The 27931-nt window shown below is 49.8% G+C and overlaps 1 protein-coding gene across 2 annotated transcripts; it reads right to left on the bottom strand.

Moving 5' to 3' along the window:
* On the bottom strand, window positions 1–25087 carry Tef (TEF transcription factor, PAR bZIP family member). Of its 2 annotated transcripts, none has more exons than XM_055602963.1 (4): window positions 24921–25087; window positions 11551–11868; window positions 5546–5766; window positions 1–3435 (listed from the first exon to the last, which is right to left on the bottom strand). In XM_055602963.1, the coding sequence occupies exons 1-4, from the start codon at window positions 24985–24987 to the stop codon at window positions 3220–3222; spliced, it is 822 nt and encodes a 273-aa protein (XP_055458938.1). In that variant the 5' UTR covers window positions 24988–25087; the 3' UTR covers window positions 1–3219. The 2 variants fall into 2 exon arrangements, with proteins under 2 accessions (XP_055458938.1, XP_055458937.1); XM_055602962.1 differs by lacking the exon at window positions 24921–25087 and adding an exon at window positions 15285–15504.
* Between the last annotated feature and the right edge of the window lie 2844 nt (window positions 25088–27931).

The following is a 27931-nucleotide window of genomic DNA, read 5'->3' as shown; positions in this document are numbered from 1 at the left end:
TCTCGTCTCAAAATATTTAATTTTGTTTGAAAAGGATACATTCCCAACTTCCCTCCCTGCCACATCACTCTGGCCCACCAGCAGGGGCACACTCGCACAGGCACACACACACATAAGGCCAATGGGCTGCTGCCTGCTTCCACCTCTGCAGCTGGGACACGGGTTTTCTCCTGGCCTCTTTCCCCCAAGAAAGGTAGGGAGAGGGTCGCCGGAATGCGGCTCCCAGGGAGGGTGCAGAGCCCCACACACTCGACCAATCACATGCACTTAGAAAAATAAAACCAAGTGGCGTTCTGGCATCCCAACATCAAAAGACAGCAATCTCTACCTGGAAATCATCTTTGCCTTTTTCTAGAAAAATTTATTGCACTTAATCAACAGATGTTAAAGAAGCTGTGGGTGGGGATGTGCCCTGGAAGCCAGGAGCCCCACGGCCCCTCTTACACGGAGCACACCTCTCAGGGCCCCTGGAGAGCTTCACATCTTCCCCCAGGCTGGAGGACTGGAGGAGCTGCCTGAGTGGAAAGCAGACCACAGCACCCTCTCACAGGGAGTGTGGACCGGGGGTCAGGTTCACTGCCTAGTGCTGTCCCCAGCCAAAGGAGCCAGACCTGCAGAGCTCAGCCTCTGGGACGAGGATGAGGTGGCTCAGGCAGGTCCTCCGCAGGGTGGTTCTCTCCAAACGTAGTTCTTTATCTAGACATCTCTTGAATGTACATTCCTGCAGCGTTCTGGCTCATTCATGCGTCTTTCTGAGGTCGCAATGAGGCTGCCACAGCTGAGGACAGCACATTTAGGAAGTGACAGCACGTCTCATCCCAAGGCAAATCAAATCCATGGAAAGCCAAACAGAAGCTGGCTTCTTGAGCCTGTCACTCTTTAGGAGAATTCAAAGATCTGCGTGCAGGAGCTTCAGGATTCAACTGTCAGCTCCTAGAAGGGCTCAAGGGACTTTCATGGCAAGACAAACAACAGAGATCAACTCTTTCTGTGCAGCCTTGGGTCCCGAGGCCAACAGAGGAGCCAAGCTTATGTGAACTCTTTTTTCCTCCAAGATGTCAACATCCAGGCATGCTCCTTCTGGTCCCTGCCGCTTTTCATTCAAAAGACTCCTCCAAGAAGGAAGCAGCCACATTGTTTCCAAGTAAGCACTTGAGGAGCCAGACCACTGCCCCTGACTTCTGGAAGGAAAGGAGGGCACCACAAGGCAGAAGGTGGGGCCAAGGGGAGACAGTAAGCCCCACCCCACCCACTGGGGTCAGAACACAGATGGCATCCAAAGATAAGTATCCATTCCTTAAAACTAAAACTTAAAAAACACAAACCTTACATTTTCTAGCCGAAGAAAACGAAGAGCTTTTTAGCTCAAGGCTTGACCACCAATCACGAAATGAGAACTGCCTCTGGGTGAACAGCCAGCCCAGAGAAAGTACCAAGTGGGTAGGAGGCAGGCAGCCCGGGCAGGACACTGGCATGCTGGGTGCAACTGCCCTTTGTGGTTACAACAGGGTGACAAAGTGTGCACACGGTTCCTACAGAACCACAAAGTCAAAGTCAGGGGCCTAGTAGGAGAGAGACCTCCCTTGGCCTCAGGGACCTTTGTCAAGTTCCCCTAAAAGTGGTATGCAGGTCCCAGGAGGGGTAGGGCATCGCCTGGCTGCAGTCCATGGCCAGTAGGCAGTTTGCCCTGGTCTTAACATCATTATGAAAAGTCTTGAAAGATTGGGGCCCCATTTAAAATAAAGCCAGTGTTAAGTATGAGAAAGCACCCTCACCACCTCTGTCTCCTTCCGTAGGCTGCCAGCCCTGAGCAAATAAACACACCCTCCTGGAAGATGCCCTAACTGACCCACGTGAGCAGAGGGTTCCACAATTTCTCTGTCAATCCTCTGGGCAGAGCAAGAGGACAAGTTTAGCCAAACAGAAGAGAAAGGTGCAGCTGTGACGCAGAGGGAGCCAAAGCTGCAGGAACCACTCCAGCCCTGGTCAGACCTATGTGAGCAGCCCTTGACTCCCGAGGGACCACAGGCCGGTGTAAGTGTCTCCAGCGCCTGCCGTCCCATGAGAACTGTACTGTGACTTCGGCAAGTACAGCTCCTAGGAGGCGCCCTGCTGACACTCATGGGAGGGGTTCTAATCTGCAAAGTGAGAGGCCCTCTTCTGCCTTCAGAGAGACTGGATTCTGGCCTGGGGTACACTGGTAAGCCACAGTAAAGAACCCATGGAGCTTCCCAAGAGACAAGCCTCACTCTGCCCACAACAGGAGGCTATAGAGGTCAGTTCCCTGAACACCATGCAGAAGTGCTATACTGGGGCCAGGAGGGTCAAGAGTCCTAGGTGATGGGGTTCCTTTTTAAACATAAGATCTGAGAAAGGTTACTGGGTGAAAATAACCACAGGTTAGCCTAGTGGAGATCAGGAGCCTCTAGAATGGCCTGGAGATACAAAGGCCTCCCTAGGTGCTGGCAATTAAGAGCCAGAGACAGCCATCCTGAAATTTTTCTTCCATACCAAGTGGGATGTACAGGGAGCTGATCTCAGGGCTGCTTCGGGCCTGAGAGCCACAAGACAAAAGGGATGTAGGAGCTAAGAATGGCTGGATGCACTTCTATGGCAAGCCCCAAACCCCACCCCAATTCCAGGCTATGCAGAGATCCCACTCCTATGTCCACCACCTGCATACACCAACAGGAGTATTAACGTGTCCAGGCTCCGAGACAGATGGGAATGAATGTTTCTCTTAAAGATTTTTCTGGGGAGGGTGAGGTGCATGACGGACACACCCCAAGTGGAAATGCACCTGCTACCTGAGACGACATTAGGATGACAATAATCATGACTCATTCTGTAGACAGCCCTTGTCAGTCCAGACTAGAGACTGAGGGAAGGCTAGGAAAGCCTGAGCACTCTGTAAAAGAGAAACCTGGACTCCGGAGGTCCCCTTCTGATTCAGCTTGTACATCCAAGAAGAGAAACTTGGGCCGTTTACCCGTCTACGTAGATTTGCTCGTGTCCCCCATCAGAGGACCCTGGTCCCCTGGGGAAGTCCCCACGTGTGCTGGCCATGTTATAATGAAGCTGAGACGTGAGTGCTCCTAGAGCAGGTACGCCACCATGTGCCCATGAAGAGTCCTAAGTCTCCACACGAGTGTGGGGTCCAGGAAGCCCCAGGCAGAGGTCTGAGGTACAGGCAGTGCCCTGCGGGGCAAGGGGCACAGGTTACAAGGGCCCGTACTTGGTCTCATACTTGGACACGATGGTCTTGCACTTGCCCACCTCCTTGCGAAGCTCAGCGACCTCCGTCCGCAGGGCTGTGTTCTCCTTCTCCAGGAAGGCTGCCCGGATAGTGATCTGGTTCTCCTTCAGGCGCCTGGCATCCCGAGAGCGCTTGGCTGCCACGTTGTTCTTCTTACGCCTTGTCCAATATTTTTCGTCCTATGGGAAAGGGCCCTCTGTGGGTGTCTGGTGGTTTCCAAGGGAACTCAATCTCTCCTTCCCACCCCCAATCCTATCCTCTGACACACACAGTTCAGTGCTGTGGTAAGAACTAGAGTCTGCACCCTACAGCAGGAACACTGTGGGACACTACCTGTCTTCAGAGGGGCAGGCTGTATGGAGGAGGCAAGAGCCTACCCTATCAGACAGCGTCCTTGCCTCATTTAGACATAATGGTGGTTGTTAACATCTCTTTCTCTCTTTTGAAACAGGTTCTTTTTCTCTCTCTCCTTCTAAGACAGATTTTCTCTGTGTAGCCCTGGCTGTCCTAGAACTCACTCGGTAGACCAGACTGGTCTCGAACTCAGAGATTCACCTGCCTCTGCCTCCCAATTGCTGAGATTAAAGATGTGTGCCACCACACCATGATTAGTGTTGGTTAAAAGCCAACGACCTAGATACAGTTTAGTTCCCTGAAGTGAAACCTAACCTTACAAGGCCATGCAGGGGGTGGGGGAGAAAGAGGAGAGGGAGAGGAGGTGTGTGTGCCGTCATCAGACGGTAACTCTAGGTGTTGGCCCTAGGTGTCCATCTTGTTTGAGACTGGCTCCCTTTGTTGTTCACTGTTGTGTTTGACAGGATAGGTGGCCCAGAATTCCCAGCAATTCTCTTCCCACTGCCTCCCTGTTCTTATCGTCTGATAAGAACACTGTTACAGCCTTTCACATGGCTTCTTAGGATTTGAACTCAGGGCCTCATGCAAATGCTTTACCCACAGAGCCAGTATTTCTCAACCTGTGGATCATGACCCCCTCTTTGAGAAACAAATGACCATTTCACAGAGGCCTTCTAAGACCATCTGAAAACAGGATATTTACATTATGATTCATCCGGGCACAGTGATGCACACCCGTAATCCCAGCACTCACAGGGGCAGAGGCGGGCAGATCTCTGTGAGTTTGAGGCCAGTGTGGTCTACAAAGTGAGTCTAGGACAGCTAAGGCTACATAGAAAAACCCTGTCTCAAAAAACCAAACACCCTAAAAAAACAAAAAAGAATCTTATAGTTGGGGTCACCACAACATGAGTATTAAAGGGTCACAGCATTAGGAAGGTTGAGAACTGCTGCCCTATGCCTTCTCCCCAGCCTACGAGGTATCTTTTGTCCTTAAGATTGTTCAACCTAAGTTTCTATGGTCTAGTGACTTTTTTTTTTTTAAGATTTATTTATTTATACAATATGCTGCCTGCACGCCAGAAGAGAGCATCAGATCTCACTATAGATGATTGTGAGCCACCACGTGATTGTTGGGAATTAAACTCGGGACCTTTGGAAGAATAGCCAGTGCTCTTAACCTCTGAGTTATCTTTCCAGCCCATCTAGACTTCTTTTCCCGATGGCTGCACTAACACAGGGAGATGGAACGGTAGAACGCCCAGAAGCCCTGGGAAGAAGGGAACTGTTGGAGTGATCGGGGCCAAGCCACACCCGACCATTTCTTCCCATCAAATTGCTGCTGCTGTGGCTCCACATACAGAACTCCTGACTTTTGTTCATTACTTTGTTTTGTTTTTGTGTGTTTTTTTTTTTTCTTTCTTTGAGACAGGGTTTCTCTGTGTAGCCTTGGCTGTCTGAAACTCCTTCTGTAGATCATGCTGGCCTCCAACTCACAGAGATCTACCTGCCTCAGTCTCCCAAGTGCTGGGATAAAAGGTGTGTGCCACCACCGCTGGGCTCAGAACTCCTGTCTTTCTAAGTGGTAGTAGGGAGGATTCTCCATATAAAAATCACATATGAGAAAGCACAGTCCCTACACTGGTTTTATTTCCATCTCTTTCTATTTGGTTTTATGAGACAGTTTCTGTGTAGCCCTAGAACTCACTCTGTAGACTAAGCTGTCCTGAAATTCAGAGGTCTGCCTGCATCTGCATCCCAAGTCTGGGATTAAAGGTGTGTAATGCATGCTCAGCTTCTTTCTCTTTGAAATGCTAGACATGGAGCTCTGGGCCTCATGTGTACATGGCAAGCACTGCACCACTGAGCTATGCCATAGCTGCCCTAGACTCTCATACCACTGCTGTGCCTCTAATAAAGGACACTGGGTGTTACCTTCTGCTCATCAGGGACAAAGACTTTCTTGGCTTTTTTGATCATGGGCTGGGGCTTCAGGTCTTCCTCTGCAAACTTGTGCTTCCGAGGGTTGAAAAGCTCCCCACCTGGCACACTAGAGAGGACCAGGTCAGCAGGGTCAGGATTGAAGTTCACGTCGACCTCCACACAGTTGGGGTCGATGGGACTTGGAGTTTCTCTCTCCTTTTCCAAGGATGATTCTGAAAGACAGAGGCAGAAGATCTAGAAGCACCTCACCGGACAGAGAAAATACATGTCACCCTACCACACAACTTGGAGGCAGTACAGACCACTGCCACTTGGAAGAAAACCACATCACCAGCCCTAAAGGCAAGCAGGCACTCGTGGTTCATCCCTAAGATGACTCTGCCCTTTCTTGTGTGCTACGGATCAAACCCAGGGCTCCACACATGCTAAGCATGTGCTCAACCACTGAATCACCTCCAGCCCGCGAATTTTTCTGTTTAGGAACAGAACATGCCAAAGGAAACAGAGGCCTTCAAAATGGTAAGTAAAACACTAAATCATTATATGCCTCGACTTCCTGTGTCTCAGGTTCTCTGAAAACCAGCTGAGTCTCTCCATGATGACAATGGTGAGGACAGCACTGGCTCACATCGAGCCCCAAATCAGTCGCTGTGCTCATTCCTTCAGTCTCATACTCTGGAAGGAGATGAGTGTTAACTCCTACTTTACAGAAAAGGATTCCAAGGTTCAGATAAATGTAATGGGCTTTCCAGAACCCCGAAGGTAAATAACTGAACTGAACTGTGAGTCTTGGTCTGGCAGACTCTGACCCTTGTTCTTCCTGCTCCATATGGAGGGCTGCTTTGTAGTAAACATTGCATTAATGTCAATTTTGGAGTTCAAAGGTTGTATGTTGAGATAAGATTTGTGTTAAAACAAAACCAAACCTCTGGCCTACACATTCAATGCTACCAATAGGAGTACACCAGATATTCAGCCAATAGATAGTTACTCAATACAAACTATATCCCTGGTACTGCCCTGGAAGACCAGGGCAGAGTAATTAAAACCATGATTCTTAACAGGAGACGATTTTGCCCAGCAGGAAATGTCTGGCTACAACAGGACTCCAGGATACAACTAGCATAATATGTGTAGAAGCCTAAAGGCTGCTACGTACCTTGTAATATAAAAGAGGTCAAAATTAAAATCAAAGATATCCACCCCACCCACCAACTATCTGCCCTAAATGTCAATGGTGCTGATATAGGCTTTTCTCTTGAAATGAGAAGTCACTGGAATGCTCATGGCCCAGTGTAGCATGATCAAATTTAGGCTTTTAACTGGATCAGGTTGAGTATGGTGGTACAGGCTACAGGAGACCCTGCGTCATCTTCTTTCCTCCCCCAAAAACGTGTGTATATGTGGTATACATGTCTGTGAATTCTGGAGCTCAGTGTCTTAAGAATACCCACTACTCTTGCAGAGGAGCTGGGTTCAGTTTCTATCATCCACCTGGCAGCTCACAGTTGCCCGTGACTCAAGTTCCAGGGATCCAACACCCTCCTCTGGCCTCTGAGGGCATGTTATACACATGTGACACATACACAGGCAAACACTCATCCACATAATAAAATCAAGTAAATAATGCTGACATGGTGGCTCACAACCACTAATCCCAGCACCAGAGAGGCAGAGGCAGGTGGATCTCTGTGAGTCTGAGGCCAGCCTGGTCTACACAGTGAATTCCAGGGCAGCCAGGGTTACATAGAAAATCCAGTCTCGGAAGCCAGGTGTGGTGGCACTCGACTGTAATCCCAGCACTGTGGGAGGCAGAGGTAGGTGGATCTCTGCGTTCGAGGGCAGCCTGGTCTACAAAGGGAGTCCAGGACAGCCAAGGCTTTACAGAGAAACCCTGTTTTGAAAAACAAAAACAAAAACAAAAGAAAAGGATTCGTGTCTAACAGTCTATTTCTAAGTAAGTGCCCAAGACAAATCCAAGTATCGACCAGGAGACAGGCACATGAACGTTCACAGCAGCATTGTTCAGAACCAAGCAGGTCTTACTATGTAGCCCAGGCTATCCTGGAACTTACTATGTAGACCAGACTACACAGTGAGCTCCACTGTCCTTCGGCTGCAGAATGGCTACCCTCTGTGTGCTCACCGATGGAAACAAACCTTCCCCACAGTGACAAGATGACATACAGGTCAGACACAAAAGCACACACACTACTGATGCCTTCTCTACAAAATGACTGAAAAACCAAAGGAGTCGACTTTCATATCTACCTTTCATTGCAATCCTCCTGCCTTAGGTTCTTGAGTACTGGGACTACAGGTACAGATCAACATACCCAGCTTCCGTTCAGTATGTTCTGTGAAACGACTTCGGTTTTTGAGACAGGGTCTCACTATTATGCAGCTCTGGTGTCCTAGAACTTGCTCTGTATACCAGGAGCCTCAAACTTTTGCCTCTGAAGTGCTGGAATTAAAGCTATGTGCCACTATGTCAGCATGTTTTGTTAACATAAAAATATCCACACAATCTATTGTGTTATGGAATTCTATAAAGTTAAACATGTAAGAGTAGTAATGCAATGAACTTAAGAGTTATTATTACTGTGTGAGTAAGTATGGTACTGGGAATTAAACCTGGGCCTCCCACCTGCAAGTGAAACACTTGCCTACTGCATTGTGTCCTCTGCTCAGCTCTTTTTGCACATTTGTGTGTGTGTGTGTGTGTGTGTGTGTGTGTGTGTGTGTGTGTGTGCAAGTGCCTGTGTGCACACATGCCACTGAAAAGAATGGAGGTCAGAGGACACTTTGTGGAAGTCAGTTCCCTCCTACAAGGTCTTCAGGCTTGATGGCAAGCGCCCTTATTGGTGAGCCACTTTGCCAACTCTGTCAATTTTTTATTCTTATTTATTTTGTTAAAGATTTATTTATTATGTATACAGTGTTCCTCCTGCATGTACACCTGCGCAATGGATCTCATTATAGATGGTTGTGAGCCACCATGTGGTTTCTGGGAATTGAACTCAGGACCTCTGGAAGCGCAGCCAGTGCTCTTAACCTCTGAGCCATCTCTCCAGCCCCTTTATTAGTTTGTTTATTTTTTGAGAGCAGTTCTCTCTATCATATAACTCTGTGTGGCTCTCCTGGAAGAAACTATGTAGCCCAGGCTGGCCTAGAACTCATTTTATAAACCAGACTGGATTCAAAGTTGTGGTAATTCTCTCTCTCTGCTTCCTGACTGTTGGGAGCCCACATATGATATTTAAAAATAAAACAGAGGACAATTCTATTGATAAGAAGCTCAGCTACTAGCAAATGTAACCTCTGGTGAGAGAATCAAATGGGGCACCTTTGAGAAGCCAACCGCCCATGGTCATATGCATTTCATGGGTGCTCACACAGCTCCCTCTCGGAATCCGGGCAGCAGCGAAGCGGGAGGGCTCACCTCCTGAGGGTGCGCCAGGCTGTGCACACGCACACACATGCTACTCTGAGGCTGGTGTGGCGCCACACGCCTTTACTCCCAGATCTCAGGTGGCAGGGGCAGGCAGATCTGTGATTCACTGTCAATTCCACATGTAAATTATTTAAAAAATTTTAATATGTGATTTACATGTGTGGACATATGTATATATGTGTGCATGTACATGTCAAAGCCAGAGGTTAACTTAATTCCTTTTATTTATTTGTTCACCTGTGCCTCTATGTGCCTATCACACAGCATGAGCAGAGGTCAGAGGACGATGTACAGAGTTGGCTCTCTCCTACTTCCACATGGGTCCTGGGGTTCATTTGTTCTGTTTCCACACATATAGTGCTCCCAAGTTTGATTCCCAGCACCCCACTGGACTTCATGGAAAATCCGTTTTCCTGCCCAGCCACCTTGCCAGTTCACTCTTCCTGGAGGACACCGGCTTGCCCGGCAGGCTGGTGGACTGCCAGTATCGGACCCAGCACTGCACGCCCTCATGTGCTAGGGGGCTGCACTGTCCCCAGGATCGGTTTACTGACTTACTGACTAAGCCATCTGCCTGTTTTTTCTTTTTTAGGTTTATTTACTTTATGTGTGTGAATGTTTTACTCGCATGCACATATGTTTGCCATGTGCATGACAGTTGGCTCCCTTGGTGTTATGAACGATTGTGAGCTATGATGTGGGTATTGGAAACCAAACTCAGGTCCTCTGCATGAACACTCCATGATCTTAGTGGCTGAGCTATCTCTTCAACCCATTTTCTGTCTTAATTTTTATTTAATTAATTAAAACTTACTTTGCAGTGCTAAGAAACCCAACCAAGGCTTTTAAAAAACACTTACTTGCATGCATGTTTGTCTGTATACCACATGTATACCTGGTACCCATAGAGGCCCAAATCCCCTGGGACTGGAGTTACAGGTGGCTGTGAACCACTATGTGGGTGCTGGGAATCAAACCTGCGTCCTCTGGAAGAGCAACTAACACTCCTAATTGCTGAGCCGTCTCTCCAATCTGAAACCCAAGGTTTTCTGCATGCTAAACAAGCACTCTACCACAGAGCTACATCTCTGGCTTCTCTTTTTCTTTTTGGTTTTTCAAAACAGGGTTTCTTTGTGTTGCCTCAGCTACCCCGGGCTCGATTTGTAGAACAGGCTGGTCTCAAACTCACAGCAATCCGCCTGCCTCTGCCTCCCAGAGTGCTGGGACTCCATGCCCAGCTTCTTTTTTCATTTTTTGAGACGGGGCCTCACTATGTTATCTAGACTAGCTTTAAACTTGTGATCCTCCTGCCCAGTCTTCTGCATAACAAGGTCTACCAGCATATAACACTGTATCTGCTTTTTTTTTTTAAGATTTATTTATTTATTACATATACAATGTTCTTTCTGCATGTGGGCCTGCATGCCAGAAGAGGGCACCAGATCTCATTATAGATGGCTGTGAGCCTCCATGTGGTTGTTGGGGATCGAACTCAGGATCTCTGGAAGAGCAGACAGTGCTCTTAACCTCTGAGCCATCTCTCCAGCCCTCGGTTTTATTTATTATTTGTTTGTTTGTTTATTTAAAGTTGGGGCTGCAGAGATAAGTGGCTAAGACCATGTGCTGCAAGCTGGAGATAGTTCAGAGATTAAGAGCACGGGCTGCTCTCCCAGACATCTTGAGTTCAATTCCCAGCACCCACATGATGGCTCACAGCCCTGTGATCTGATACTCTCTACTGTCATAGGCATACATGCAAATAGAACATGTCATGTGTAAATATGAAAATCTTAAAAGGAAACACAGCGCGAGAGCTTCATTGTGTGGGTCCCAGGAGACAACTGCCATCGTGTCTGAGGCTACAGAAACTTTACATGGCTTCTGAGGACACGGCTTCTCCGGTGGGTTCAAGTTCAGATATGAAAACAAACATACCCAAACACCAACTCCCAAGCCAAAACAGTAAACGATGTCTTTACATGCTGAAGAATTTTTTTAGAGCAGTGGGAATGTCATTTGTGCTAGTGCCTAAGAGTCCATGCCTATGCAGACAAGTATATGGGTTCAAATGCTACTTTAGCACCTACCAGCTGGTGGCTTGGGCAAGTTTCTTTCTTTCTCTGTGCCTCAGTTTCCCATCTACAAAATAGGGATAACAGTACAACTAATCCTGGAAGACTGTTCTGATGACTTTTTGTTAAAGCCTAGGATAGAATAAATCCTAGGTAAGTCTTAGCACTTACAGTCAGAATGGCAGGGACAGTGGTGTTTAATACTATTGCCTAAACTTCCCAAGAATCTGTGGCTAAAATACTCATGATATAAAAGAACAGCATCAAATTTGGAGTGGAATCAGCTCTTCTGCAGAGCTGCAGCCTGGGAGCTCATTCCACCATCCTGAGCATGTGCGGTGCCCCAAGAGAGGAAGACCAACTGCTGCTGGTGTAACTGCTGTTTTATCCCCAGCCTCATAAAGCAGAACTCAGTGGGGAGTGGGGCCCCTAGATGAGACAGGGGGGCCTGGCCAAAGGCTGTCACCAACCTGTGCTGGACACGGTTTCCGAGGGCTGAAAGACAGCAGTAGAGGAGGATGGTGGAGATGCTGTGGAAGAGCTGGCAGACTCCTTCCCTTCAAGCTCTGCCACAGGCAGCAGCAGGTTCTGGGCCAGGTGGGTGGGGCTGGCAGGGATGCCATTCTCCAGCAGGAACTCATCCAGGTCCATGTACTCTAGGTGGAAAGACTCGCCATCATAGGGGATGGTCTTGTCCCAGATGGGCGGCATAAGGGAGGCAGACACGGCCATGGTGCTGGCTGCTGCAGACTCGTCTTCCTCCAGCTTTTCCTTCCCCTTTTCCTTATCTGCAAACAAAATCTATGATGAGACATCACGCAAGGGAGTAACACATCCAGGAGGTGGGCAGTGAGCCTTAGAGAAGACCCATCTTTCACAGAGGCCTATTTCCATTGACACCCCATATACACATTTCAAGAGCATGTCCTGTCTTCCCATTGTGACCTGGTGCTTGAGCCAGGTGGGCTGGTCTCTTTTGAGGGCAACAACACATTCTCTTCTGTGTCTGGCCTTTCTGGAATGCTAGCTGCATGCTCAAGAGGCTTGTGGTAGTCCCAGAGTTAATGTAGACTAGGCTGCTGGCAGGCGTCTACCGGAGAGGCTATGAGGAAGGAAGTGGTGTTTCTGACCTTTCCTGATATCTTAGTATGGATAAGGCTGAGGTTCTCTAGCCAATATTGGGTTCCCCTGTTCTGTTCCCTCCAGTTATGTTTCTCCATACCAACCCAGGGCTGCTACCCACTAGCTGTGGGACATGTGACCTAATCCATGTCACTTAACCCGAGCCCTGGTGTGTTTCACTGTCACAAGCCACTTTTGTGAAGAACAGACATATGACATATAAAAATGACTACTGCTGAATATATGGTACACAGTACACAGTCTCTACCGCTGTGAGCTCACTGAGGGCAGGGACTGAGTCAGATTCAGCTCTAGATTTCAGGGACCAACAAAGAGGCTAAGCAGTGGCTATGGGAACCTTTACAGTGCCTGGAGAGTGCAGGATTTTCAGACAGATTGGCTTTGGGTGTATTGCAATGAGATGACCTGGAGCTCTTTTCAGAGAAATGTTCATGAGGGAGACAACCTTGAACTCTGGATTTAGAAGTGAAAAAAATTTTGCATGCTTTTCTTGCCCCCACCCCCTATGGCCTGCCTCTAGATGTACCTCTTTTTTTTTTTTTTTTTTTCCCAAGTCAGGGTGTCTCTGTGTAACCTTGGCTGTTCTGGACTTGTAAACCAGGCTGACCTCAAACTCACAGAGAGTTATCTGCCTCTGCCTCCCAAACACTGGGATTAGAGGTGTACACCACAACACTGGGCAAGAAATCGAATGTGTTGGGAAAAAAAAAAAGGCTTGGGCCCAAGACCAACCAAAGGGCAGCCTATTAGTCCAAAAAAAAAAAAAGACCAGACCCAGCGAGGTGGAGGTTCTCATGAACACATCTTGCTCATAGCTTCTAATATGATTTAACTTGCATTCCTACGACTGCCTTTTAATTAATTAATTAATTTTTTTTTAGACCAGGCTTTGATTTAAAAGCAACTGGGAAACAACAACAATCCCAGGCTGTGGGCTGGGTGGGCCAGATGGCTTCCCTGCTCATCTCTCTGACTTCACATTCTGTTCAGAAATGACTGGCCCAGTCAGGTGGGGGTCACTTGGGATCAAAAGAGGTAAGAAAAAGGAGGAGATAAAAAAGCAACCTTGGGCTGGAGAGATGGTGCAGAGGTTAAGAGCACTGGCTGCTCTTCCAGAGGACCTGGGTTCAATTCCCAGCACCCATGTGGCAGCTCATAGCTGTCTTTAATTCCAATTCCAGAGAAAAGAAAACCCACATACATACATGCAGGCAAAACATAAAAATAAATGTGTTAGTAAAGCATTATTAAAAAAAAAAAAGCAGCCTGGTGGGCGGTGATGCACTCCTTTAATCTCAGCACTCAGAAAGGTAGAGGCAGGCAGACTGATGTGAGTTTGAAGCCAGCCTGGTCTACAAATAGCCAAGACTACACAGAGAAATGGTGTCTTGAAAAAAAAAAAAAAACAAACAAACAAAAAGCCTCCTTACAGGACAAGCAACAGTAAGTTTCACATTTTGCTTGCCCGAAGCAATTAAAACTATCTTTTCTAGTTTTCTGGGATAGGGTCTTATGAAGCTCAAGGTGACTTGAAATTTGATGTGCATCTGAGGATGACCTTGAACTAGGGATCCCCCCTGCTGCTACCTCTCCAGGGCTGGGCTTACAAGCAGGCACCACTACAATCAATCAGGCTAATTTAGTTTAGTGTTTGTAATGTTAAGTTTTAAATTAATTTCAAAAGGTACATGACTGACATGTCCAGCACTTAAGTCACAGGGACCGACATCAGTGATTGTCAGTTTGACAGGACAGAGAGACACCAAACCAAGAGCCAGAGGCCCACCCATGTGACCTTGAGAAAGCATCTACACCTCTCCAAAGTCTCAACTTTCCTCACCTGCAAGGTGGAGATAGTACCGCAAACAAGATAAGACTGTCAGAATGCCTTGTGAGCATGTGCAAATATAAGGCAAAAAGAGTCACCATATGGATGGACTGCTATTCTCTGGTAAGCCTAAGCAAGAGCTGCCAGATGTGAGCACCAGCATCATCTGGGGCGAAGCTTCATCTTCAAACAAAGGGTTTGTGCACATGAGGTCCTGAGGCAGGAGGAGAGAACCTAGCCTCACCTGAGTGGAAGCTATTTATAACCCCACAGTGACAACCGTTAAGCACAGCAGCCCCGGAACACACCCAGGAGAAGAGGAGAAATGGCATTTTAGAAAGGGAGGTGAGTTCCCCAGTACAGGCAATCCGCAAAAAGCCTATTCCTTCCCAAACACCCTAATTACACTGAGCTCTTGAAAATCCGACGGTCTCAGGCTGAAAGCACACCTCAATGAACCCAAACCCCCACAATAGGTGGCAGTCCTGCTGCTCTTCCAGGCCAAATACCCAGGCCGAGCCTCCTTTCCATACTAGGCCCTGGGGACCCTTGTGGCCTGAGCAATACCTGCTATTGTGGTTCCAAACAGGTGCAGGGCCTCAGTGGCCGCATTCTAAGCCTCATCACAACCCTACTTCACCCATCCTTCATCCCCTCAAAGAAGCTACCGAACCTCATTTCAAACCGCCTCCTCCACCTGCACCTCAGCAGTCACCCCAGGACACATTTCCAGTAAAGCACCGCGGTGGACCTGCTCAACGTCCACTCCCAGGGAGGAAGAAGCGTCCTTCTCCAGGATGGGCCAAAGATGCAAAGGCCATCTGCTACAGCGATAAGGGCTTCTCAAACTTTGGTGGTGAACTCTGCACCCCCGGGGGTGCGGTGGAGTGCTCCTGGGATCCGCAGACTGGGCGAGGCCCAGGCTCCCGCATTTGAGGCCAGCAGCATCCTAGGGCTCTGGATGCAGGCAGCCTCGCGGGAGCCCCATCTAAGCGCCTGCTTCCTTGCAAAGTTCCATCGACCCGTCCTTTCCAGGTCGCCCCCTGACTTTCTCTCTCCGCCAGAGGCCTAGTCCGGCAGGCCCCTCGTCATCTCCGCTCCTGCATAAGCACCCCCCCATCCGCTGGACCGCTTCACCCTGACCTCTGACCGGACCCGCCCCGCCCCCACAAGGCCCCGCCCTTACAGAAACCCCGCCCCCAGATACGCGCGAGCCGGCCCCCCCCCCCTCACCGAGGCGCGTCTCGCGCGGGGGGTTCTCCATCAGCTTCTTCAGGACCAGAGGGAAGGAGCCCGACAGGCCCCGTTCCCCAGCAGCACGGCCCGGGCCCGGCCCCGCCTGAGGCTCCACAGGCGGCTTCTTCCCGCCGCCCGCGTCGGACATCGTGCCCCGCGCCCGACTCGTGCGCCTCGCCTCCCCCGCCCGCACCCCGAGATGGGCCGGAGCGGCTCGACCCGCCGCAGCCGCTGACAGGGGCAGCACTGCGCAGACGCGCTGCCTCACCCCCGCCTCCCTCCGTCCGCACCCCGCCCGCGGCCGCGTTCCGTCTCATTCATTATTCATGAGGCCAGGCTGGCGGTCCCGGAGCGTGGCTCCCGATTGGTGCGTTCCACGTGGGGGCGGGCCCAGCTCCTCGAGCCGGGATTGGCTGCGGAGGCCAAAAGAGCGAGACACGTGCAGAGCCAGGTGAGGAGCTCCGCCTCGCCCGCCCGGGAGCATCGTGGCCTTGCGCGGGGCAGCCCGCTTTGTTCTGGTCAGTCGTGTCTTCCCCCGCCACCACCTTCGTGGTGGACTGGCCAGTCCACCGCGGCCTCCTCTGCCTCCTTCCCTCAGAGAAGCCACCCCAGAGGAAGGCGGAGCCGGGCGTCGCGGCCCAACCCCGGGGGTCACGTGGAGCGGCAGCCGAGGGGAACCGCGAGGGGCGGGACAGCGAGGGAAGGACGCGCGGCAGCCAATGAGAGAAGAGGGCGGGGCCGGCGCGCTTGCACGAGGCCCTGCACGTGCGGCTGCGGAGGGGAGGGGCGAGGAGGGGCGGGGCCTGGCCTGAGCCTGGCCTGGCCTGGCCTGTTCTGTTCTGTTGTTGAGCGGACTTTGCCCGGGGTCCGCCGCGGACTGGGACGGGCGCCCACGGAGCCCGGCCAGCGCTCCTCCCACGCTACCCCTGAGGTTAACGGAGGGCAGGCGGCCTCCAGGCTCGGCCGCTCGAGCGGGTGTCAAGTTGCCCACTGATCTGGGGATTGGGGGCTGGCGTGGCTGCGGGATAAACACTAGCATAGAGAGCGCGTTCTTGAGACCGATCGGCGAACCCGGGTCGGGACATACTTCCCGTACTACTAGCTGCTCAAGCTTGTGACCTTGGGAATATCCAGTTGCTCCATTGGAGCCCATTTCCTCAGTCTCAAAATTCAACATTCCACAGTCCCGGACGCCTCCCAATTCTCTTTCTTTTACAGGATTTCCCTTTTTTAAAAGCTAAAAAAACAAAACAGAAACTACTAATCTTGCATTTTGTGGGAGACCCATCTCTTAAAAAAAAATAAAAATCTATGCTTCCTGGGTTCCCTAGGATACCTGTGAGCCCTTGATAGGGTGCACAGACCTTCAAGACAGGACTTTGTATCTCTTTGCAGAACAAGTCATACTCGGCTTCAAGCCCAGACAATACTAGACGCTCTGGGATTAAGCTCCCAGAGGGGCAGGGACTTGGCTTGTTTGTGCTCTGTCCCTCCCATGGCTCCCTGCCTCCGGAGGAGGAGCTAGAGTTTGGCAGAATGGCTGCCTGTGGTTCATGTATTAGGCGCAGGACACCGCAGCAGCTGAAAGCGCATGGAATGAGAACGTTGCTTCGACTTGAGGAAAAAGAAATAGAGTAGCTGAGTAGGTCTAAGGGAAGAGACTGAGGACTTTGCATAGTCATAGGGACAGGATGATGGACTGCGGATCCAAAATTCAAGTTTCTGTGATGTTGATCACTTTCCGAGAATCTGATGTCTCCAACCCATTGTTACATTTCTCTGTGCTGTTCTTCCTATGTCAAATGGGGACAGTGCAGGATTTAGCCTACGGTGTTCCCATGCAAATGCTTTTCCTAATTTAATCAAAACTGATGGATATAAATCCAGCGTGGAAAAGGAAACTGTGCACAGAAAACACATGTGCTGCAGAATTATTAGGAATTCTGAGTATGTCTAGGGTATCTAGGAGAAATTGACCTAGAGGTTTTTAGAAACAAATTTAACAGCAACTCCAAGAAAATGAAGCAACATATGAAACTCTAGAAAAGAAAAGCTGGGTGAGTAAGATGGCTCGTGGGGTAAAGATGACTACTGCCAAGTGTGACAACCAGAGTTCAATCCCTGGGTACCATATGATGGCAAGAGGGACTAACAAACGTTGCCTCCAGACCTCAATGAGCACAATTCTTCTGTACATACACTAAAATGTAACATAATATTTTTAAAAGAAATACAAATCTCCAGCTAGTTTGGTTATGTAGGAACTTGCTAGACTAGACTCAAATGGGTATTTTCATAGGCAAATTTTACATTCTTGAGAAGGGAAAACAGTTCCTAACGTGGTAGAGGAGGGTTAATATGGTGAGAGTGGCAAGTCATCTATCTGTAACAGCGATGGCATGTAGGGAGATTTCCGCTCCTGCTCTCATTCTCTCTCCCTCCCCCACTCTTTGGAGCTAATGGGTACCCTCAGATGGATGGATGGATCAGCCCACCTAGAGCAGTTCACCTGTTAGGCAAGCAGCTGGAATGCAGGAAGATAACAGTCTGAGGCTTCAAAAAACTGATGTAGCTTTGATGCTCTTCTCTACTGACACTTGAGGGAGGAGTTTCCCGTGGGTAACCAAAAGGTGGATATTCAGTATCCGAAAGGACCATTGCAGGCATGTTCCCTCTGGTGCTTCCCTGAAAGCTGTGGGGGATTGCAGCAATCAGCACTGTCCTGAAAGCAGGGACATTGCTTTCTCTTCCCTCTCCAGCTGACCTCAGAAGAACCCCAGCTGCCTTTCTCTACTGCTGTCTCTTGTCATTGCTATGGTGATGGCCGTGACCTTGTCTCTTCTCACAGTAGAGGAGTGTTATGAGAAGCAATTTGCTAATTGCCATAGTGTGTGAACCCTATAAAGAAATAGACTCCTGCCAGGTGCTCTGGCCACACCTGTGATCCCAGCACAGGAGGATCTCTGTGAGTTCAAGCCCAGCCTGGTCTACAAAAGCGAGTCCAGGACAGCCAAGGCTACACAGAGAAACCCTACCTGAGGAAGAAAAAAAAAAGACTCCCTAAGAGAACATGTTAGTACCTGGTTAAACTTTAAAAATATGTGGCAGCTGGGCGTGGTGGCACACACCTTTGATCCCAGCACTTGGGAAACAGAGGCAAGTGGATCTCTGTGAGTTCCAGGCCAGCATGGTCTACAGAGTGAGTTCCAGGCCAGCCAGGGCTACATAGTAAGACCCCATCTTTAAAAGAAAGAAAAGGAAAAGTGTGCTATGGTATCACATTATTCTGTATCAATAGATTCTTGAATTTGTGTTTGTTTGAGATAGGTTCTCAGGTATGCTAGGCTGGCTTCAAAATGATACATAGATGATGAGGTATGGTCCTCCTGCCACCAACTCCTGTGTCTTCCTGCTGCTACCTCCTGCGTGCTGGGATTATAGGCATGCACCGCCACCACCAATTTATGGAGTCCAGAAGGTCAAACCCAGGTTTTGTGCATGCTAGGCAGACACTCTACTAACTGAGCTACATTCCTAGTCTCTAATGATAGTTTTTTAAATTAATCATTTAGTGCATGTGTGTGTGTGTGCCAGAGGCTAGAGGACAACTTTTAGGGATGGGTTCTCCTTTTACCATGGAATAAAACTTAGACTGTCAAGCCTTGTGGCAAGTGCTTTGTCCCACTGAGCCATCTTATAGGTGTTTTGTTGTTGTGTTTTTAATGGGGGTGGATTTGAGACAGAACCTCACTGTGTAGCTCTGCCCTGGCCTGGAATCCACTATTTGTAGACCAGGTTATCCTCAGACTCACAGAGATCCACCGTGCCTGGCCAATGACAGGTTCTCAGTGCAAGGCCTACCTCAGAGCATCTGCAGAGCTGTGACTTCAGGCTTGAGAGCAGACCTGAGGAGACTCTCCTCTGAGCCATGACCTGCTTATAGCACTGTGCAAATGGCTTCTAAGCCTCAGTCATTTTCCTCTGGGAAGCAGATGGAGAATGCTGCCAGTTAGGGGGTTGTGAAGATTAGCTGTGATAAGCACTGGCAGGTACCCGTCTACAAGAGTAATATGTGAGATGGATGGGTGGGCATCCACCAGCCCTTCCCTTCCACTCAGGATGTGTTGGCTTAGGAGTTGTTCTACTAGGAGATAAGGATAGGTTGTAGAGTCTAAACCAGAGCCAGGCTGAGAAGTGTTATTTGCCAGAACAGGAAGAGTTTTAGATTCTGCTCTTTCCAGCTAGAAACCTGCTGACCAACCCAAGTTAGGAAGTCTATTTAAGTGCGGTGTCACACACCTGTAATCCCAGCACTCAGGGAGGCAGAGGCAGGCAGATCTCTGTGAGTTGAGAGGCCAGCCTGGTCTACAAAGCAAGTTCAGGATAGCCAAGGCTACATAGAGAAACCCTGTCTTGAAAAACCAAAAAAAGAAAGAAAGAAAATCTATAGAAGGAAGCATGTGCCGAGCAAGTGCTTTCCATTAGCCCCGCAATGATCTTGACCACTTAACGACTAGAAGGACTGACAGATGGCACAGGGACCTGGGCTGTGCAAAAGCATGCTGAAGGTAAGGTTTCCATCAGGTTCTAGAAAGCCGAGGCTTGATGTCCCAATACTAAAGGCTGGCAAGCACAATGCTTTGTTCAGAGTAGTAATACATACTTGTTGGCTTGTGTTCTTTGCTTGGTATTGGTAAGAACATTAAAACTTTTTAGAGCCAAGTGTTATACATTTAGAGTGTTATTAATATGAAATAACAGTCATGTGTTTGATTTACGATGGAATCTGGAAGAGCAAGCACGAGCCATTCTTTTGGCAAGTCCCTGGCACCAGCCTTGCCAGCAGCTCTCTTTTGTAGCCCACATACCTGTGGCTGGGAAACTGTGGGTCTGTGCTTTGTACTTTGGTCTTGATGTGCTCTAGGGTAGAAGTGGTGGGTGGAGTCTCTTTGTAAATTCTTGCCTTTCCCTCCAGAACTCTCAAGGGCCTAGTTTCCTATTTGGCTTGTATTTTGCACACTCCCCGGGTTTGGATAACAGATGAGCCGCCCCAAGAGAAGCACAACCATGGAGAAAAACCTCTGTCCCCTCCCCCCTGCAAGCAGCCTGTGCAGTATTTGAACAGCCACCACCTGACAGCCTTGTTTCCCTATTGAAGTCCTTCCTGTTGGTGATACAGAAGTAGGGGCAGGCTGTAGGGCCCAGCTACTGAGGTCTTATCCCTGGGATCCCTCCAACCACACACTATACTCCCTCCACCTTTTCTCACCTTCCATGGCACCACTGACTTTTTCTTCTGCAGATAAACGGAGGGTCTTTAAGGTGCTCTCCCCAGAGCCTGAAAGTTTTTCACATAGTTAGCTTGGCCTCACTTCTAGGTCTTAGCTTAAATGTCACCCCTTGGAAAGGCCAGTTGGACCCATGATTGTTGTCTTTCCTTCCTGGGTTACCAGCTCTAGTTGAGCAAGGACAGTGTTTAGCTCATCCACACCTGAGCTACAAGCATAGAGAATGCTCACTAAGCTAATAATGAACAACTGGATGACCAGGAAATACTGCATGTTTTCAGAGACCAGGGAATTCTGTGGATAGGCATGAGCCTGGAGGCAGGAGCTGGGTGACCTCATTGACAAGTGTGTGACCTCCCATCCAGGAGCATCAGTGTTCTAACTGGGAAATGAAAAACCAGGCTCCCTTGCAGTGCTGCTGCACACAGCGGTGGAGGAGTGGGTGGCTCATGCTCTTGCGACTGGCTGAGAGACACAGGTCATCCCTTCAGCAGCCTTCCTTGGGGTCCAGCCAGATACAAAGCTACCTGGAAGGGGTGCCTCCTGACCTTACCATTAGTGTCTGGCGCCTGATGAAAATGAGTTTTCATGTTTCTAATGGTGATAGGGTGGAGCAGAGAACAAGGCCCTGGCTTTCTCAGGTAGAAGGGAAGGAAAAAGACCACTCCACCTATTTGCCCTCAAGTGGCCAAGCTCTCACAGTTCATTTTTCACTAAAAGAATGGGGAAGATACACCACTTAGCAGGCTGAAATGAGGAGTAGATTACTTAATATATCCAGCTTGTAGGAGGCCCTGTATCATTTTCTCCCTCCAGAGCAAACATCAAGCTTTCTCTGGTTTCCCAGGCCATGTGAGTGCTCTAGTAAGACCAAGTGTGGGTCAGGCCAGGCTGCATGGAGTCCACCCTCAGCCTGTTTTCTTCAGTTCACCAAGAAGACTGGAGGGAGCCCCTGCCCCTGTACCCTTTTGTTGTATCCCAGCAAGTACCCCTAAGATTCTGCCTATTGTACTATATAGCAGGGTTGTTCTGTTTGGTGCAGGGTTGGTGGTATCATGCCCAGGAGTTTCACCCAGACTTCCAAGGAAACAGCCCTGTGTATGTGTACAGCCTCATAACATCCAGTTAATTAAAGAGAGGTGAAAATAAGAAAGTGAGGGTCAGATTGCCAGTGAAAGGAGGAAGGCAATGAGGGCGCGGTTACAGGTGGAAAGAGGGACCACCAAAACACATTGCCCTTGTCTGTTCAGGGCAAACAGCATGGCATGTCACAGTTGGAAACATGGTCCCTGTGGACAGCTCACTTAGCTCTGGCAAGGAGCCTATGGCATAGACAGTCTTCAAACTTTTTAAAAGACCAGGCTGCTTTTGAGAGCAGAATCAAGGATCGTATCCTGATGCTGATTGTAAGCCTTTGCTGCTTCCTACCTAGTTTGACTTTAAAGCATGTCAGGCTCCTGTAAATGGAGGCCTAGGTAAGTGGAGAAGACAGAAAGATGGATGAGGTGCCACTGAGCACAGTGAAGCCCTATGGATGAGGGGAGTGGGCAGTCAAAGCCAGGTGCAGTGGTACACACCTATGATCCCAGCACTCTGGAAGGCAGAGGCAGGCAAATCTCTGAGTTCAAGGCCAGCCTGGTCTATAAATTGAGGCTAGGATAGCCAAGTCTACCCAGAGAAACCCTGCCCTGAAAAAACAAAACAAAAAACCCCAAAGGTAACCAGATGATTTAGGGATTCCAGATCTTTCAAGAAGCTGAAGAAGAATAAAGCAGGAGAAGAGTGAGCACTGAAAAGTTGAGAGCAGAGACAGGAAGTATGATTTTATAGGTTCAGAGACAGAGACGAGAAACTTGAGTCAGAGACTGGAGGATGGATTGTCCTTTTGCTCATGGATTCCTCCGACTGTAGGGAAGCTGGGAAGCCAAGGGAGTCTCAAGTCTGGTCAGTACTGATCAGGATTCTACCTGCTTGGGGACCAGAGAGAGGCAGAAGTCTGTGCAGGCTGCAGCAGACCCTAGAGCTGCCAGAGTGGCTGCATGTGGATCTTGGGAAGCGTCTTTGAACTAGAAAACAGAGCGGTGGGGAGAGCATTCTTGAGGGCACACCTGGAATTTCTCATGCTCCGCATTGCTCTCTTCCGAAATTCCTTCCCACTGGAACTTAGCTCCGCCCTGCTTGTGACCTGGCTGTGCTGCAGTGTCTGGGCTAGCGGAAGACAAGAGAAAGTAAGGGTTCTGAAGTCTTCCAGGAGAAACCCACCCCTGCATGGAGAATGAAGGGCACAGTACTGCCTGTGCCGACTCCCACAGAGGCCAAAGCAGAGTGGTGGGAGATGGGAAGAAACGGCCACAACAGGAACTTGTGAAGTACTTGACACAGAATTGCTGAGTCTTCTGGCTCAGTGTGACGGGTAGCAGTTGTTCAGGCAGACACTGAAGAGGGGTTGGAAGGTCTGGGAGCTTTGGGGAGTAGTGACTGTGGGTAGGGAATAGTAGTACGAAGTGGGGAGCTTTGTGACATATTTGGCCCCTCCACCACTTTACCTTCAATTTTTTTTTTTCCAGTTAGCCACAAGCTGCTGTCCTGTAGGATGATGCGTTCTGACTTGCCATGAAGTGACACATTAAGTGACAGGAGGGGGTCCAAGACTCAGGCCTAAGACCTGGCTATCACTGGACTAACTAGTCTTCAGGCAGAACTTACCCGATTTTGACAAAGCTGTGCCTGAAACCTTGGGCAAGTCCCCTAAATGACTGTCTACGAGGGATGGGGAATTTTCAGCTTTCCCAGGGCTGTGCATATCAGCTGAGAGCCCGTGACCAGCAGTTGCTACCACACTTCAAAGGCATGGTTAATTTCATGCACAGAGTAGTGCCCGGAGTCAGGCCCTTCGAATGTGGAGCTGCCCCTGTCTGCAGGGCAGTAGGCATCTTGGGCAGCTGGGTGGGGTCATGAGGATGCTGCATCATCTGTCCTTGTACTTGCAGGAAGGGCTCTGCTTTACATTCTGGAATGTCTTCCACTCCCAGGTGGCAGAAAGCTGTCTATGGCCTGTTTGCAGATGGGCCCTAGCTGAGGCTCAGTCATCTGTCCAGGGACTTTTCCAGGGATGTGGGGACATGGGCTCCTCCTGGTCAGCAGCTGGTGTCCTTTGTGCTACTGGCTGCAGGGACACCTTCTCTGGTGCCTGCCAGGGGGGCATCTTTTAAATGCCTAGATGTTAAAAACCCTAGGCTGTGGTCTAACAGGCCTGGGTCCTAAGATCCCTAAGAGCCCTCTGCGGACCCTGCCATGAGCATGGGGAAACCCTTTAGCTTAACAGCATTCTCAGAACCAAAGCCTGGTGTCCTGCCTTCCCAGAGTTAACAAAATGAAGCTCATTCCTGGCCCCAGAGGGTAAAAGGAACCCAGGGGCTATCCTTTGCCTCCAGAGTTTGGAGAGCCCTGCAGGGAGAAGTCCTGTGGGGGTATCAGAGCGATGAGGTGTGTTAGATGCTAGCACAGAATGAGGCAGATGCCTGGAAAGGGCTCCAAGAGAGAACCCCGACCTCCTGTCACCCCTGTCTCCTCTAAAAACAATGAGCAGGGGCTGGTGGCACAGCTCTGTAGCAAAGCTTGTGCTTAACATTCCAAAGGCATGGGTTTGATCCCCAGTATTGTGGGAAATTTTTTTTTTATAAAGGTAGTAAGAACCTGGGGTGAGGCTGAGAGATTTGGCAACATAAACACCAGAGTACCCCAAATAGGTTCCCCTGAATCCCCAAAGCACTTAACTTTCCCAGGAAAGACTTGTAAGGTACCTGGTACTGGCTGCCCAAGCCAAATCTCTCCACACCCTCCGCCACTCACTCTGCTCTTCTGCTTGTCCCTAGCCCTGGGGTTGCCTGTGGTATCCTAGGAACGCGGGGCTTGTGGCTCTGTTACATAACCAGCTTCCATCCCATCCATGAGTTGAGCCCTCCAGCAATGAGCAAGTGGCGGGCAGAAAGCCTCTCCTCCAGACACAGCTGCTGCCCAAATCTACTGGTTCTGTCACTCCTCTGCTCACCCCCAGCGTGCAGCGGGAGGGAGCTTAAGAAGCAATCAGCTTCTGGTTGGATTCCTTCAGGCCCTCTAGTGCTGTCCTTGTCCCACGTGAGCACAGCACCTGTCCTTATCTGCGCGCTGGCTATAGAGAGCCAGCAGGCACAGGGGCAGCCCCAGAGCTGATGTGGCACCCACACACCTCCTGGGGTCCTCTGCATTGCAGCCCTTCTTCACCAGTCCTGCCACTGTCCCTGTGCCTGCTCCCACCCCTTGGGCACTTAGGCACCTTGCCAGTATAGACCACCTGTGTTCCTACCTGCCCTCTTCTCTGGCCAAGGCAAAGAGTGCTCCAACAGGGACTTGAGGACCTCAGGCATGTCCATGGCAGGGGCCACTCCGATCTGGTTGCAGCTCGACACAGCCCAGCAGGAGGTGCTTGCTCCGGAGTTTAGAAGCAGCTGGAGAGGCAGGGGCTGCTGGGGAGCCACAGGCTAGGGAGGCAGGCGGGTGTGAGCCTGAGGCAGCCAATGGGCAGCCCTAGCCCCAGCCCGCCTGTCCACCCCCAGCTCGGCCACCTGCCAGCTCCGGCTGCAGCCAGGCCTTCCCTTCCCGCTGCTTGGCAGGGCGGACCTGGCCCTGTGCCAGCTGCAGCACGTGGAGCCACAGCGCCAATCCTCTGACAGAGAACCTGGCCTGTTATCTAACTTTGCAAAGGGAAGTTCTCCCCCAGTCTGGGAACCATAACCAGGGCTGCCAGATGAGAACGGTAAGCAGAGCTCCACGCCCACGGCAAGCACAGGCACATACACGGAGCTGAAGGTTGGGGGAGGCCCAGTGGCCCAGGTTCAGCGGAGAGCAGGGCAAACCATGCAGATGAACCCCGGGCTGGGATCAAGGTGGCAGGAAGAAAGAAGGATGAGAGACTAGACCAGCATCGCAGACAGCTGAGCACTGTGGTGGCACCATGAATTCTTGTGGGAGCTTTGGAGCCCCAAGGGATTGGGTGCATTTGGGCGTGTATATGTGCCGTGCGGCGCATGACCTCTGCAAGGCATGTGCCTGTGCATGTGGGGTGTGTAACTGGGGCTTTATACTGTCTGATGAACTTGATGCCTGCTCTCCACGTCTCTGGTCTCTCAGAAAGGGGAGAAGAGGAAGGTATGTCCATAGGGTAGTTGCCAGGGTGGGCACTCCTGAAAGGGACAAGCCCTGCCAACCTGGCTCAGGCTTGTCCTGAGTGACCAGCCTTGCTTCTTTGTCCATCACCGAGGCTTAAGTGGTGGTTGACCACCTGCCACAGGCCCTTCCTTTCCACACAGGTGCACTGTGATCCCAGCACATGGTGTGAGTGAAGTCAAGGATGTTCTCATCCTTCCAAGAGTGATGCTGGAGAGGTCAGACTTAGGCAGAGGTGCCAGGCTGTGAAGTCTACAAGCCAGAAAGTGATTCCGGGGGCTCAACTCCAAAACTGAACACAGTAACCTCTGCAGTAGCTTCTGCAGTTCCGACACCACCCGGGGGCAGATGCTAAGCCCTTGGTTTTCTGTCCTGTGCCTCATCTCCACAGAGATCCATGGCTGGTTCTCAAATCACGTCTTACACAGAGTTGGAAACACTCCCTGTGTCTCTTCTGGCTTCTGCTTCAAGTCTTTAGCATACTCTTTTTTTGGGGGGAGGGGCGTTCAAGACAGGGTTTCTCTGTGGAACAGAGCCCTGGCTATCCTGGACTTGCTTTGTAAATCAGGTTGGCCTCAAACTTACAAAGATCTATCTGCGTCTGCCTCCCTGAGCGCTAGGATTAAAGGTATGCACCACCACGCCCACGTGATTTTGTTATTTTTTTTTAATTTATGGCTAGAGAGTTGGCTCAGCAGTTAAGAGCACTTCTTGTTCTTGCAAAAGATCCAGGTATATTTCCCAGAGCCTACATGGTAGCACACAACCATCCTAAGTACACTTCCAGGTGATCCAAGTCCCTCTCCTGGTCCCTACAGGCACCAGGCACAAGAATGGTGCACAGACATGCATTCAGGCAAGCCACTCATACACATGAAAAAGTAGACTTCTTTACTGTCGCAGTCATTTATTCATTTTGTGTGTGTGTGAATAGGTGCACACACCTTGGCACGTGGGTGTGACTGTGACAGGACACTTTGCGAGTTTGTTTTGTCCTCCTATCTTGTGAGTCCCTGTAGTGAGAGTTTTGGTTTCTTTAAAAACTCTGTTATGTTGGGAATATGTTTTCTTTCAGTCCCAGGTGTGGGATGTGGGGCTGCTTCTGACTGACTACAGCAGGTGGCTATGATTTGTCTCATGCTCTGGGAAGGGCATGGTTTTGACAGCTAAAGATAGCTTATGTTTGAAATTCTGGGAACTCTGCAGAGGATATATCAATGCCAGAGCCCCCAAAAAGGGGGGTGGCTACTGCTCTCCTGCTGTTGCATGCTGCTGCTGCTGCTGCTGCTGCTGCTGCTGCTGCTGCTGCTGTTTGCTGGTTGAAGATATTCTGATGAAGAAGATCAAACTTGCCCCATGGAGCTCAATGCCCTTAGTCAGTCGGAAGTAGACTAATGAGATCAACACCCCATTCCCCTCTATTCTTCTTTATCCCTTACCTAGGGTTAGGAGGTTGGAAGGGATTGGAGTGGAAAAGGGTGGTAAGAAAAAGAACGCAATTAAGAAGCCAAAATCCCGGCTACCAGTTCCAGAAATGGAACTCAGGTTATCATGCTTGGCAGGAGGTGCCTCTACCCCAAGCCAGATCACCAGCCACAGTCTTGAGTTTGATCCTCCTCCTGTGGCCTCCCAAGTGATGGGATCACAGATTTGCATCGCCATGCCTGGCTACTTCTAGCTATAATTTTCACATATGTATTTGGTGTGTGTATTTGTACGGGCACACACCTGCCATGGTACACATGTGCAGATCAGAAGACAACCGGGAGTCAGTTGCCTCCTTGCACTATGTATATCCCAGGGAGCAAACTGAGGCTGGCTGTTTGGCTCCAAGTGCCTTAACTGGCTGAGCCCTCTTGTCTGCCCTACAGAATAGAATGTATAGAAACCTCAGTTCAGCGGGGCACGGTAGTGCACACCTGAAATCCCAGCACTCTGGGAGGCAGATGCTGGCAGATCTCCGTGAGTTTGAGGCCAGCCTAGTCTATAAATCAAGTCCAGGACAGCCAAGGCTACACAGAGAAATCCTGTCTCGAAATAAACAAATGAAACAACAACAAAAAAGCCAAAAAAAAAAAAAAAAAAAAAAAAAAAAAAAAAAGCCTCAGTACATGAATCAAAGCTCAAAACCTTGGAAAAGATACACTTTAA

Source organism: Psammomys obesus, unplaced genomic scaffold (genome assembly GCF_907164565.1).
Source record: "Psammomys obesus unplaced genomic scaffold, mPsaObe1.curated_primary_1811, whole genome shotgun sequence".
Lineage (NCBI taxonomy): Eukaryota > Metazoa > Chordata > Mammalia > Rodentia > Muridae > Psammomys > Psammomys obesus.
This window is presented reverse-complemented; position numbering and strand designations above follow the sequence as displayed.

What these genes read in the sequence shown, in the direction of transcription:
- Tef (XM_055602962.1), bottom strand. Translation starts at nt 15,435, where the DNA reads ATGTCCGACGCGGGCGGCGGGAAGAAGCCGCCTGTGGAGCCTCAGGCG. An exon ending in CCCGCGCGAGACGCGCCTCG is followed by an intron (nt 11,869 to 15,284) that starts GTGAGGGGGGGG and finishes TTTTGTTTGCAG; the next exon opens with ATAAGGAAAAGGGGAAGGAA. An exon ending in GGAAACCGTGTCCAGCACAG is followed by an intron (nt 5,767 to 11,550) that starts GTTGGTGACAGC and finishes TCTGTCTTTCAG; the next exon opens with AATCATCCTTGGAAAAGGAG.